The sequence below is a fragment of the Schistocerca nitens genome, chromosome 8 (assembly GCF_023898315.1).
Source record: "Schistocerca nitens isolate TAMUIC-IGC-003100 chromosome 8, iqSchNite1.1, whole genome shotgun sequence".
NCBI classification, from domain to species: Eukaryota; Metazoa; Arthropoda; class Insecta; order Orthoptera; family Acrididae; genus Schistocerca; species Schistocerca nitens.
Genome location: NC_064621.1, coordinates 516084549 through 516097970, shown reverse-complemented (window position 1 = coordinate 516097970; position 13422 = coordinate 516084549). Strand labels below are relative to the sequence as shown.

The 13422-nt window shown below is 42.1% G+C and overlaps 1 protein-coding gene across 3 annotated transcripts in view; it reads right to left on the bottom strand.

The window, feature by feature from the left end:
• The window catches only part of LOC126198582 (DNA helicase MCM9-like), a 138673-nt gene that overhangs the window by 62080 nt on the left and 63171 nt on the right, over positions 1 to 13422 (bottom strand). For all 3 annotated transcript variants that reach the window (XM_049935019.1, XM_049935020.1, XM_049935018.1), the window contains exons 7-8: positions 12077 to 12293; positions 5144 to 5377 (exon numbers count right to left, since the gene is read on the bottom strand). In XM_049935019.1, coding sequence (XP_049790976.1) covers positions 5144 to 5377; positions 12077 to 12293 — 451 coding nt within the window. The remainder of the gene's footprint in view (positions 1 to 5143; positions 5378 to 12076; positions 12294 to 13422) is intronic.

Here is a 13422-nt window from a genome sequence, read left to right as displayed (position 1 = left end):
TTATCCCACCCCATCAGAGACTGGGCCACCAGTGAAAGCAGCCACAACAAATACCAGTTCTTCTGCAATCATTATACAACTGTTCATATTGGTGTGACTACCAGCCAATTGTCCGTCAGGATGAGCAGCCACCACAAAACTGTGTCCAAAAGCAGAGTAGACCATCCTGTGACACAACATGCACCTGAGCATAACAGGTTTGATTTCAATGGCTGCTTCACTATCCAAGCCATGTGGGTCTTTCCGTCACCACCAGTTTCTCTGAACTGCACAATGCGAGTTATCCTTATAACACATTCTCTGTTCCCAAAAGTATTCCGGCCTCAACCTACAGTAACCTACTGTCTACACCCTTCACCCAACAGTTTCCATCCCTCCGTCCTATCACCTCAACTCCTCCTTATTCTTGTCTCCCTACCTCTGTGTGCTGCCTTCTCCCAACACACCTGCCTACCTTTCCCCTTCCCTGCTCCTCTCCTTTTCCTCTTCCTGTTCTTGCTCCCCCCCCCCCCCCTTCCTCCCCAAATCCCTGTCTCATAGCCTCCCAACACTGCTGCTGTTGGCAGTCAAGACCCTGCACACTCACCAGACAGTGGTGTTCTCTCTCCTCACCTGTACCTTGCTATCCCTTTCCCTTTCTCGCCCCTTCCAGATTGCTGCTTCCATTCTACATGACAGCTGCATTCTGGTCTGACCTGCCAGAGATGGTGATCATGTGTGCGTGAGATGTGCTTGCTTGTGTGGATGAGTGGAGTGTTTCCTTTTGTGATGAAGGTGATAAGTGTCTTTTCGTTGTGCCTGCCTGCAACTTAATGTGGGATCTTTATGGTAAGTAGCAATCTACCTTTTGTTTGTATTGCTGATACTCCAACATGGAGTTTCCATTGTTCGAAAACATAAATTTGGATGGTTGGATAGGGATTTGAACTGGCGTGCTACCAAATGTGAGTCCAGTATCTGACCAAAGCAATATCCATCCCATTCCAGTGCTTTTCTATGTTTTCACTGGGTCTTTTCAGGCTAGAATCCCCTCAAACCCTTATCTGCAGAGCAAATATTGTTACAGCTGAAACAACTACTAGTAAATCCAAACACACCAGCTTATACAAAATTGTGTGTTTGAAAGAGCATTCATTTAGTGTCTTCCACAAAACAGGAAGCATAATAAATAAAATGGGTCAACTTCTAATATAAATGTAGGAAAATGAAAGGACAATGTGACAAATGTTATTCTCTCACTTTGCTTCTATCAAGCCCACTTTAACTCTGCTGAGGAGTGTTATGCCATCTTTATTGAGAATTGTAGAGAAAATGCAAATCACAGCATTTTTATTTTTCCATGGCAACACCCAGTAACAAATTTTTCATCAGACAACCTAAGTATTATTATTTGTAGTATGGAGATGATTTTCAAAGGCATGTTCTGTCACAGATGGCTTTCAGGAATACTGTAAGCACAAAACTCCCTCATGCACATTCTGTCACTGACTTACAGAGCACATTAACAGTGTAGTAATGCTGGAATTCAAATAGTACTTTAAGTGTGATATGCCTTAAATTCTTTACTGCTCTTAGCTGATATCTGGAGTTTTTGAAATTGTGGCAGTGGTCTGGAAACTGACTTAATATAATGTTACTGTAACAGCTTGATAATTCAGTTGACTTCTGCAGAACAAACTGGAAGAAATGAAAGTTTCTTGTTAGAACAGTTGACACTACTTTTCTGGTAGTTAATTTCTGAGATAGCCTGAAAAAGATGTAAAGACAGATTTTTTTATATCTAGTCATTTTTTTCTGACCAGTTTTTGCAAAGGACTCTTGATATTAGGTATATTAACCTGCACATGGATGATACAGACATATTCTCTACATCTACATCTACATCTACACCTATACTCCGCAAGCCACCAGACTGTGTGTGGTGAAGGGTACCTTGGGTACCTCTATCAGTTCTCCCTTCTATTCCAGTCTCGTATTGTTCGTGGAAAAAAAGATTGTCGGTATGCCTCTGTGTGGGCTCTAATCTCTCTGATTTTATCCTCATGGTCTCTTCGTGAGATATATGTCTACATCTACATCTACATTTATACTCCGGAAGCCACCCAACGGTGTGTGGCGGAGAGCACTTTACGTGCCATTGTCATTACGTCCCTTCCCTGTTCCAGTTGCGTGTGGTTTGCAGGAAGAACGACTGCCGGAAAGCCTCTGTGCGCGCTCGAATCTCTCTAATTTTACATTTGTGATCTCCTCTGGAGGTATAAGTAGGGGGAAGCAATATATTCGATGCCTCATCCAGAAACAACCCTCTCGAAACCTGGACAGCAAGCTACACCGTGATGCAGAGTGCCTCTCTTGCAGAGTCTGCCACTTGAGTTTGCTAAACATCTCCGTAATGCTATCACGCTTACCAAATAACCCTGTGATGAAACACGCCGCTCTTCTTTGGATCTTCTCTATCTCCTCCGTCAACCTGACCTGGTACGGATCCCACATTGATGAGCAATACTCAAGTGTAGGTCGAACGAGTGTTTTGTAAGCCACCTCCTTTGTTGATGGACTACATTTTCTAAGGACTCTCCCAATGAATCGCAACCTGGTACCCGCCTTACCAACAATTAATTTTATACGATCATTCCACTTCAAATCGTTCCGCACGCATACTCCCAGATATTTTACAGAAGTAACTGCTACCAGTGTTTGTTCCGCTATCATATAATCATACAATAAAGGATCCTTCTTTCTATGTATTCGCAATACATTACATTTGTCTATGTTAAGGGTCAGTTGCCACTCCCTGCACCAAGTGCCTATCCGCTGCAGATCTTCCTGCATTTCGCTACAATTTTCTAATGCTGCAACTTCTCTGTATACTACAGCATCATCCGTGAAAAGCCGCATGGAACTTTCGACACTATCTACTAGGTCATTTATATATAATGTGAAAAGCAATGGTCCCATAACACTCCCCTGTGGCACGCCAGAGGTTACTTTATCGTCTGTAGACATCTCTCCATTGAGAACAACATGCTGTGTTCTGTTTGCTAAAAACTCTTCAATCCAGCCACACAGCTGGTCTGATATACCGTAGGCTCTTACTTTGTTTATCAGGTGAAAGGGCGGAACTGTATCGAACGCCTATGGAAGTCAAGGAAAATGGCATCTACCTGGGAGCCTGTATCTAATATTTTCTCAGTCTCATGAACAAATAAAGTGAGCTGGGTCTCACACGATCGCTGTTTCCGGAATCCATGTTGATTCCTACAGAGTAGATTCTGGGTTTCCAGAAACGACATGATACGCGAGCAAAAAACATCTTCTAAAATTCTACAACAGATTGATGTCAGAGATATAGGTCTATAGTTTTGTGCATCTCCTCGACGACCCTTCTTGAAGACTGGGACTACCTGTGCTCTTTTCCAATCATTTGGAACCTTCCGTTCCTCTAGAGACTTGCAGTACACGGCTGTTAGAAGTGGGCAAGTTCTTTCGTGTACTCTTTGTAGAATCGAATTGGTATCCCGTCAGGTCCAGTGGACTTTCCTCTGTTGAGTGATTTCAGTTGCTATTCTATTCCTAGGACACTTATTTCGATGTCAGCCATTTTTTCGTTTGTGCAAGGATTTAGAGAAGGAACTGCAGTGCGGTCTTCCTCTGTGAAACAGCTTTGGAAAAAGGTGTCTAGAATTTCAGCTTTACACATGTCATCCTCTGTTTCAATGCCATCATCATCCTGGAGTGCCTGGAAATGCTGTTTCAAGCCACTTACTGATTTAACATAAGACCAGAACTTCCTAGGATTTTCTGTCAAGTCGGTACATAGAATTTTACTTTCGAATTCACTGAACGCTTCACGCATAGCCCTCCTTACGCTAACTTTGACATCGTTTAGCTTCTGTTTGTCTGAGAGGTTTTGGCTGCGTTTAAACTTGCAGTGAAGCTCTCTTTGCTTTCGCAGTAGTTTCCGAACTTTGTTGTTGAACCACAGTGGGTTTTTCCCGTCCCTCACAGTTTTACTCGGCACGTACCTGTATGTAGGAGGGAGCAATATACTGCTTGACTCCTCGGTGAAGGTATGTTCTCGAAACTTCAAAAAAAGCCCGTACTGAGCTACTGAGCGCTTCTCTTGCAGAGTCTTCCACTGGGGTCTATCTATCATCTCAGTAACACTTTCGCGATTACTAAATGATCCTGTAATGAAGTGCATTGCTCTCCTTTGGATCTTCTCTATCTCTTCTATCAACCCTATCTGGTACGGATCTCACACCGATGAGCAGTATTCAAGCAGTGGGCAAACAAGTGTACTGTAAACTACTTCCTTTGTTTTCAGACTGCATTTCCTTAGGATTCTTCCAATGAATCTCAGTCTGGCAACTGCTTTACCGACGATTAATTTTATATGGTCATTCCATTTTAGATAACTCCCAATGCCTACTCCCACATAATTTATGGGATTAACTGCATACTGATGCTGCATATGTCTGGCAAGGATGTCTGTGGCAGGAACAAGGCCAATATTGCAGGCTGGTCACATGAGCTTCCACAACAGGCCAAATATAAGGACTTCCAGCAGCAGTCTCCCTCTCATTTGCTGTTATCCAAATCACCTCTACAAGTGGACTTTGCAATGCTGACTGTTTATTGTCTCTTTAGTGCGACAGGGCATGAGCTTGCAGTTTCCATGCCCTCCTGCCTCCGAGTAACTTTGATTACAATATATGTGTTACCTGGCTACGCCATGCTTGAACTTTAATGTGTTACCTGGCTATGCCATGCTTGGACTTTACTCGTACTCTGGAACAATCTCTGAATAACTTCAATTATGGCTCAGATGCATATTTTCCAAAAACTGTTTCTGCTTGGTTTACAGACTAATTGACTATTTACATTGTTGTTACAGAATATGTGGCTAAAATTACAGCACTGATAAAAGTGACTTTGGACAGTGCAAACGTATCTGCACGAGTTTGTTAGTTGTATAAAAAAATCTATTATTCTACAGTATGGTGGGGTTAGTGTCACAACCCTATCTCCTGTATGAAATTGCTTCACAGTTTCCTTTTACAAACTACATAACAAATAGGCAATTAAAATATAGAAACTCTAATTACTGACACATGTAATATACCATTGAACAATATTTTACCTTTACAGCGCTCACAGTCAATCCAGCAGAAGTCGTGCCAACACCAGTCGTAAGAACGGAACGAGGACACACTTTAGCAGCAAATCTTAGTAGATGTGATTTGCCTGTACCAGGATCTCCCACAAGTAAGAGGTGAGATTCACCTCTAACTCTGCATCCAGATTTGTCCACACGTTGGACTCCACCACACAATACTACCGCAACTGCCAACTTGACAATGTATAGTCCAAACACCTGTCCATTTGAGATATATTATAAAAATTAATACCAATTACAATCTAAATACTGATTCCAAATTGTTGCTCAAATAAAAACTAGTTGTTACACGTAAAAGTGACTAATGTTCAATAACCAAAGAAATTAACTTCGTAGTAAAATTTATACAACTACTACAAGCTTTTTTGAACAACTAATATAATAACAGAGCTCAAGTGCCTAACTACAAAACACCTTCCATTTCACAATTTTGAGCAGACAATTACATCTTATAATTATAACACATATTTCCTTGTTTTCAGTTATAACAATTCTTCCATTTTTCTGAACAATGTTTGATGAATAACAAAAGCATTTCTATTAAATATTCTTGACAGTGACAGCTATATTATCAGTGTCCAGTCAATGATCTCATCTAGAGCTATCACTCACAGCACTAGGATATCACTGCAATATTTTTTGCAAAATAGTAGACTAATAAAGCCTTTAGGGTATGGTTCCAGAAGAGAACAGTAGAGACAAGAGAAGAGTATCAGGCAAGCAAGAAAGAAAGAAGCAAAAAGAGTGGTGTGAGCGGAAAGAAGAAAGTGGATGGAACAGTGGACCAGAATGATGGAGGAGGATAGTGAAGGTTCAAAAAAGGTGTTGTATGGGATGATTAAAAGTAAGAGGAAGAATGGTATGACAAATCGTGAACAAAAGTGGACAAGATGTAGAGAATAAGGAGGAACTCAAGAATATGTGGAAGGAGTATTATGAAGAACTCCTGAACCCAAATGGAGACCTGGATGAAAAGGAACAAGCTGAGGTGAAAAAAAAAAAAAAAAAGGAGGAGGAACAGCAAATAGAAAAAGACCTTACATGGGGAGAAGTGGAAGAGGCATTTGGCAAGATGAAGGGCGGGAAGTCACCAGGTATGGATGAGCTAAGTTTAGAGATGGTGAGAGCAGCAGGGGAGGTGGGGATACAATGTCTATATTGAGTAATGAAACTTGTGTGGAGACAGAAGATGATCCCAGAAGGTTGGAAGAATAGTCCCAATCTTTAAGAAGGGAAACAGAAAAGAGTGCAAGAACTATTGGGGGATAACACTGATGAATCATTGTGCAGAGCAAAATTAGAAGGAAGAATGAGAGAACAGCAACAAGGCTTCTGAACAGGAAGGTCCACGGTGGATCTAATTTTTGCTGTAAGACAACTGCAAGAACAGCACTATGAATATGGAATAGATCTATTAATGACCTTCCTGGACATTGAAAAAGCGAATGATAGTGTACGTAGAAGCAAAGTGAGGAAAGCCCTGGAGAACAGAGTAGCAGCAAAACAGATTATTTGGAGGATAGGGGAAGTGTGAGCTGTGTGAAAGTGGGAGGAGAGAGACCAGCTTGGATTGAACAGAGGAATGGCTTGAGGCAGGGAAGTGCACTTTCACCATTACTCTTCACTGTAGTGATGGATGATATAATTAGTACAGTAGTACAAGTAATTGGTGAAAGGAAGATGAAAGCTGTGATGTTTGCCGATGATCTGATGATATGGGGAATAAGGAGGAGGAAGTACAAGAGTAGTTGGACATATGGGAACGAACAGTACAAGAATATGGGATGAAATTTAATATAAGTAAGAGTGAGATGATTATCACAACAAGAAAGAAGGTGAGTGGAACAACGGGAGTAACAATTGGTGGGGAACGACTGAGGAGAGTGGGTGGAGAGTTTCAAGTACCTAGGAAGCCTCATACAGGAAGATTAAAAAAAGGACAGAGAAATAAACGAGCGGGGAAGAAAAGCAGAAGTATTTTGGAAGAGTGTCAGAAAACCTGATATGGAGCAAGGATGTGCCCCAAATCAGTAAAAGGGTTATATACAAGTCATACTATGTCCTGATCATGACATTTGCATCAGAAACCTGGGTTAAGAAAGGAAGAGAGAAAAGCAAAGTGCAAGCTAGTGAGATGAAATTCTTGGGAAACAGTGCTGGAGTGACGTAGATAGACAGGTTAAGAAATGAGATGATCAGAGAGTTAATGAAGGTGGAACCATTACAGGAGGAGATAGAGAAATCAAGGCTGAGGTGGTATGGGCACGTTAAGAGAATGGAGGAGAAGAGGATACTCAGGAGGATACAAGAGATGAAATTGGAAGGAAAGAGACCAAGAGAAAGACCAAGAGACAGATGGCTGAAAGGAGTACAGGAATGCATCCAGAAGAAAGGAGAAGACTGGACCAAGGTGAAGACGGAGAGATGGTGGCAAGACAGAAGACAATAGAGAGGCCTATGTTCCATGCATACCCGGCCAGAGGCTGGAAACTGTCCAAGATGATGATGATTACGATGATGATGAGTAAAATAATGAACCTAACCGGAAATCCAGTAACAGGGTGATTAAAAAGAAGTGTCTCACAATCCTACAGGAGGTAGTTTTGGTTAAAACTAGAAGAAAAGTACAAAAACCATTATCTATTGAGACGTGGGCCAATCTGTCCTCTTTTTCTTCATCTGGCTGTTATGTAAAAGCAGACACTATAAGCAGCGATACATGTGGTTACCATGCATCCTGAACATGATTCAGGCCTCCTTCAAACTGAGTCACACAATCTTTCAAAGACACCTGACTCCACTCATATTGCATCATATGCCTAGGTCACATGCTCCTGTAACATCTGCACACTGTCAACAGGATGAGCATACACCAACGTCTTTAAATGTCCCCAAGGTCAGAAATCCACAAAATCCAGGTTCTGTGAACAGGGAAGCCATGTTACTGGATGTCCTCAAACAACCTTTTACTGGTGAAATGTTGAAAATGGAGAGGTACCATGTCATACATAAACCACATCATTGTCTTTATGCAATGGTAACATTCTCTAATAACCTCCACAATTGCTTGAAGGTCTGCATCTGCACACATGCGCATATTGTGGTAATTTACTATGCCATATCTTTTGAGTCCTGTTCCATCAGTAAATAAAATGTATGCTGTGAAGTCCAGATCTTCAACAACCCTTATCTCAACATGTATTGGTTTTCTGACATATCATTATATGAACTTTCCTTCTATTTTTCAAACAATGGGAATCCCAGGATGGAATGTAACAATGTTATGAAAAAGAAAGTTACTACTCATCATATAACGGAGATGCTGAGTCGCAGACAGGCACAACAAAAAGACTGTCACAAACAAAGCTTTCGGCCAGTACGGTCTTCATCAAAAATAGACTGGGTGAGGGTAAGGAGGAGGCTGTGGTGGGGAGGGGGAGGGATAGTAGGGTTATGGTGGCAGACAGCGAAGTGCAGCTGGAGAGCGCACATGGGTGAGGTGGAGGGATGGTATGGCAGCTATGTGCAGCCAGAAGGTTAGGGGGAGGGCAGGAGAGGTTGGGGGGGGGGGGTGCAGAAAAGGAGGGAAATAAAAAGACTGGGTGTGATGGTGGAATGAGGGCTGGGTATTGCTGGAATGGGAACAGGGTAGGGGCTGGATGAGTGGAGACAGTGAGTAACAAACGTTGAGGTCAGGAGGGTTACGGGAATGTAGGAAATATTGCAGGGAAAGTTCCCACCTGCGCAGTTCAGAAAAGCTGGTGTTGGTGAGAAGGATCCATATGGCACAGGCCGGAAAGCAGTCACTGAAATGAAGGATGTCATGTTCGGCAGCGTGTTCAGCAACAGGGTGGTCCACTTGTTTCTTGGCCACAGTTTGTCAGTGGTCATTCACGCAGACAGACAGCTTGTTGGTTGTCATGACCACATAGAATGCAGCACACGTGATTACAGCTTAGCTTGTAGATCACATGTCTGGTTTCACAGGTAGCCCTACCTTTGATGGGAAAGTTGACGAATGTGACCAGACTGGAGTAGATGGTGGTGGTGGGAGGATATATGGGACAGGTCTTGGATCTAGGTCTATTACAGGGGTATGAGACATGAGGTAAAGGGTTGGGAGCAGGGGCTGTGTAGGAATGGACGAGTACACTGTGTAGGTTAGGTGGATAGTGGAATACCACTGTGGGAGGGGTGGGAAGGACATTTCTCATTTCATAGCATGACGAGAGGTAGTTGAAACCCTGGTGGATAATGTAATTCAGTTGCTCCAGTCCTGGATAGTATTGAGTTACAAGGGGAATGCTCCTCTGTGGCTGGATAGTGGGACTTTGGGAGCTAGTGGGAGACTGGAATGATTAGGCACGGGAGATTTGTTTTTGTACAAGGTTGGGAGAATAATCACGGTCTGTGAAAGGCTTCAGTGAGACCCTCGGTATATTTCATCACTGCAGATGCAACGACCACAGATGGCTAGGATGTATGGAAGGGACTTCTTGGTATGGAATGGGTGGCAGCTGTCGAAGTGGAGGTATTGCTGGTGGTTAGTAGGTTTGATATGGACAGAGGTGCTGTTGTAGGCATCTTTGAGGTGGGGGACAACATCTAGGAAGGTGTCTTGTTAGGTTGAGTAGGACCAGGTGAAGCAAATGGGGGAGTAGTTGACCTTCTGGAGTAATGTGGATAGGGCGTCCTCGCCCTCGATCCAGATAGTAAAGATGTAACCAGTGAATCTGAAGCAGGTGAGAGGTTTAGGATTCTGAGTGTTTAGGAAGGACTCCTCTAGATGGCCCATGAATAGGTTGGCATAGGATGGGGCCATACAGGTGCCCATACTTGTATCCCCAATTTGTTTGTAGGTAATGCCTTCAAAGAGGAAGTAATTGTGGGTGAGGATAAAGCTGGTCATGGTGACTAAGGAGGTTGTTGGTTTGGAATTCGTCAGGCACTGGGAAAGGTAGTGTTTAATATCGGTAAGGCCATCGGCATTAGGAATGTTAGTGTAAAGGGAGGTAGCATCAATAGTGATGAGTAGGACACTGAGGTAAAGGAACAGGAACTGTGGGGAGTCATTGAAGGAAATGGTTGGTATCTTTTATATAGGAGGGTAGGTTCCGGGTAATAGGTTGAAGGTGTTGGTCTACAAGAGCAGAGATTCTCTCAGTGGCAGCACAGTAACAGGCCACAATGGGATGTCCTGGGTGGTTGGGTTTATGGACTTTAGGAAGTATGTAGAAGGAGTGCGGGGAGTGGTAGGGGTGAGCAGAGAGATGGATTCCGAGGAGAGGTTCTGGGATAGGCCTAAGGATTTGAGGAGAGACTGGAGATCCTGCTGGGTTTCTGGAATGGGGTCCTCTGGCAGGGTTTGTAGGTGGATGTATCTGACAGCTGGTAGAGTCCTTCTGCCAGGTAACCCTTGTGGTTCAGAACAACAGTGGTGGAGCCTTTGTCCACAGGTAGCATTATAAGGTTGGGATCAGTTTTTAGATTGTGGACTGTGGTTCTTTCTGCTGATGTAAAGTTAGTCTACATGTTGACGGATTTGGGGAATTATGGTGAGGCAAGGTTTGAGGTTAAGATTTGGGGGCAGTGGAGGTGGATCACGGTTGGATGGAGGAGTGAACTGAGTTAGGCAGGGTTCAACATTGGTCTTTGGTTGAGTCTCATTGGCAGGGTAAGTGGCAAAAAAGTGTTTCCACTGTAGAGACCAGGAGAGGGATAGAAGGTCTTTAACAAGTTCTGCATGATTGAATTTGGGTGTGGGGCATTGGAAAGGACTGATATTTCTGTACAGCTAAGGTTCATGACTGTGTTTTGGGTCTGTTTAGCTTCTGGATTGTGTGTGGTGGTGGGACGGAGTTTTAGGAGGGTGGGGTAAATGTAGTACGTTTGCGAGATAGGGCTGGGTTGAGTTGTTTTGAGGGAAGAGACCAGACACTGAGGTCATCGCTCGCATTGGATTAGGGAAGGACGCGGAAGGAAGTCGGCCATGCCATTTCAAAGGAACCATCCCGGCATTTGTCTGCAGCGATTAAGGAAATCACAGGCAACCTAAATCAGGATGGCCGGACGTGTGCGAGACAGGGTTTATCAGGTATGAGAGGACGTGGAGGAGGTTTGGAGGTTGTTGTAAAGGTGGTGGACAGTGGTACTCCAAGGCAGGAGTAGGAAGTGAGCAGGGTAGAGAGCTTTTTGAGGACCAATACCACATTCTGTAGTAATGCGCATCACTATTTTTCAAACATGTTGTATACATCCCCTATCAATCATGTTTGGATGACTTCAGAACTCACAATTGTTTCCCTATAGAAGCCAAATGCATCTCTTGTCCTATATTTTTTCACATGAACTATATACTTGCAATCTCTCCAGCATTCCTTATGTTCAGTAACATCATACCACCACCTAATTCCTTCTCGCTTTTACTTGCTTGTTTTTATTTTTTCCAACAAACATATTTTCTTCGTAACAGCCTTATGCTTTCAGTTCGTTTCTTTTCTATGCATTTCTCCCTTAACCGCTGGGACCTTTAGTTTCTGACATTTTTGGGTGTGGACATTACTTCCTGCCTGCTATTCCTAGAAAGGCCTCATTTGTTGTCTCGCCTTTTTCTACTTCCTACCCTGGACACTTCACAAATGTTCAATGTTGGATTCTCTTTTCTCATTCCTCAGCATTCTCCTCCTCCTTACTTCTGATTACCCGTTTACTTGACACTTCATAGTGGTAGCACTGGCGCTACAGGGAAGTGTGCCAAATATATGACATTGCTCTCATACATAAAATGTATGAAAAAGGAAAAAAGAACTCAAATTATTATCAAATCCTGTTTTACTTGTGTCAATTACAATAAAAATGTATTGCATTAAAAATGTTAAGAGAAAAAAGTTGTCTTACCTGTGGGCAAATGGAAGCCAGTATTAAATTCCTGCCTACAAGTGGCTCGCGAGCATGTTCCTCCCAGAATTTTGAAAACATATCATGTGTTTCCTGTGTTATCAAAACTGATGAAGCTTGTTCATTGCATACTTCCAAGTAATTGCCTTTAAGCACTAGCTCAATATCACACCGATTTCCACCATTTATACTGCGCCATCTTCTCAGTACAGTACCACTAAAAATTGTTTGGTGGCACAATGAAACAGAAATGTATGTTTCTTAAGTGCCTTCAAAATATAATCTGTCTAACTAAACACTACAAAATTAACAGAAAAAATACATTAAGAAGAAGAAGAAGAAGAAGAAGATGAAGAAGAAGCACAAGAAAGAAACAAGCTATGAAATATAAGAGAAATGAAACTGTGTCCATGATGTCTTTTGTGGTGGGCTATTTGTATAAAGATAATATAGATTATCATATCACCAAAATTACCTATCAGCAAAATATATTATGCCTGTTTTAACAGTCCTACAACTTAGCCTCACTTGATGATGTCTGGTGCTGTATAAAGTTAACAGAATTATTTACGTTATATACTTACATAAAATTATATGTCCATGAAAACATACCCTTTGTGGGTTTTATTAATTGTAATAGAAAGGATTCTGAACCAAGAAAGCTGGCAATGTGCAACATCAGCAAGTGCTAATTATACAGAGCAACATTATGCAATGTGGTACAAGTTGTCACTTTAGCATGCCTGCAAGGCTTAGCAACAGCAGCCAAAAAGCAAACATGAACCCAATTTTTTTTTTATTGTCAAGCAATGTAATGAACTGGAGAGCTAAAAAAATTCAAACTGAATGAAAATTAATGGGCTTGGCAACTGTGTTGTAGGATTTATTCTTAAAAGCAATACAACTGCAGTGTTTCAATCAATTTATGGGCATTGAATAAAGAAATTCCTTTATTAACAATGGAAAAAATAAAAGAAAAAGAAAGAGGGAAAGGAACCGTGGAGTTGTAGGTCAAACTGGTAACAGAGATAATTCAGTTGCCTTACCAGACTTTTATTAAATCCTACATGCATTAATTTTTTGAAGAAGATTACACACACACACACACACACACACACACACACACACACACACACACACGCACACAGTCAATGTTCCAATTAAAGAATAATTTTTGAACCCTAATCCTTTCACAGTTCTGTGGTGATGTGATTTGTAAGTTACCAATGTAGCGTGAGCTAATACTTACTTACATTTTAACAGCCATTCTTTTCAACAAACTTACAGTATTCTTTTGTGTTGCCATCTCTCTGAAGAGAAAATTCTTATTAGGGTAGTTTAAGAAT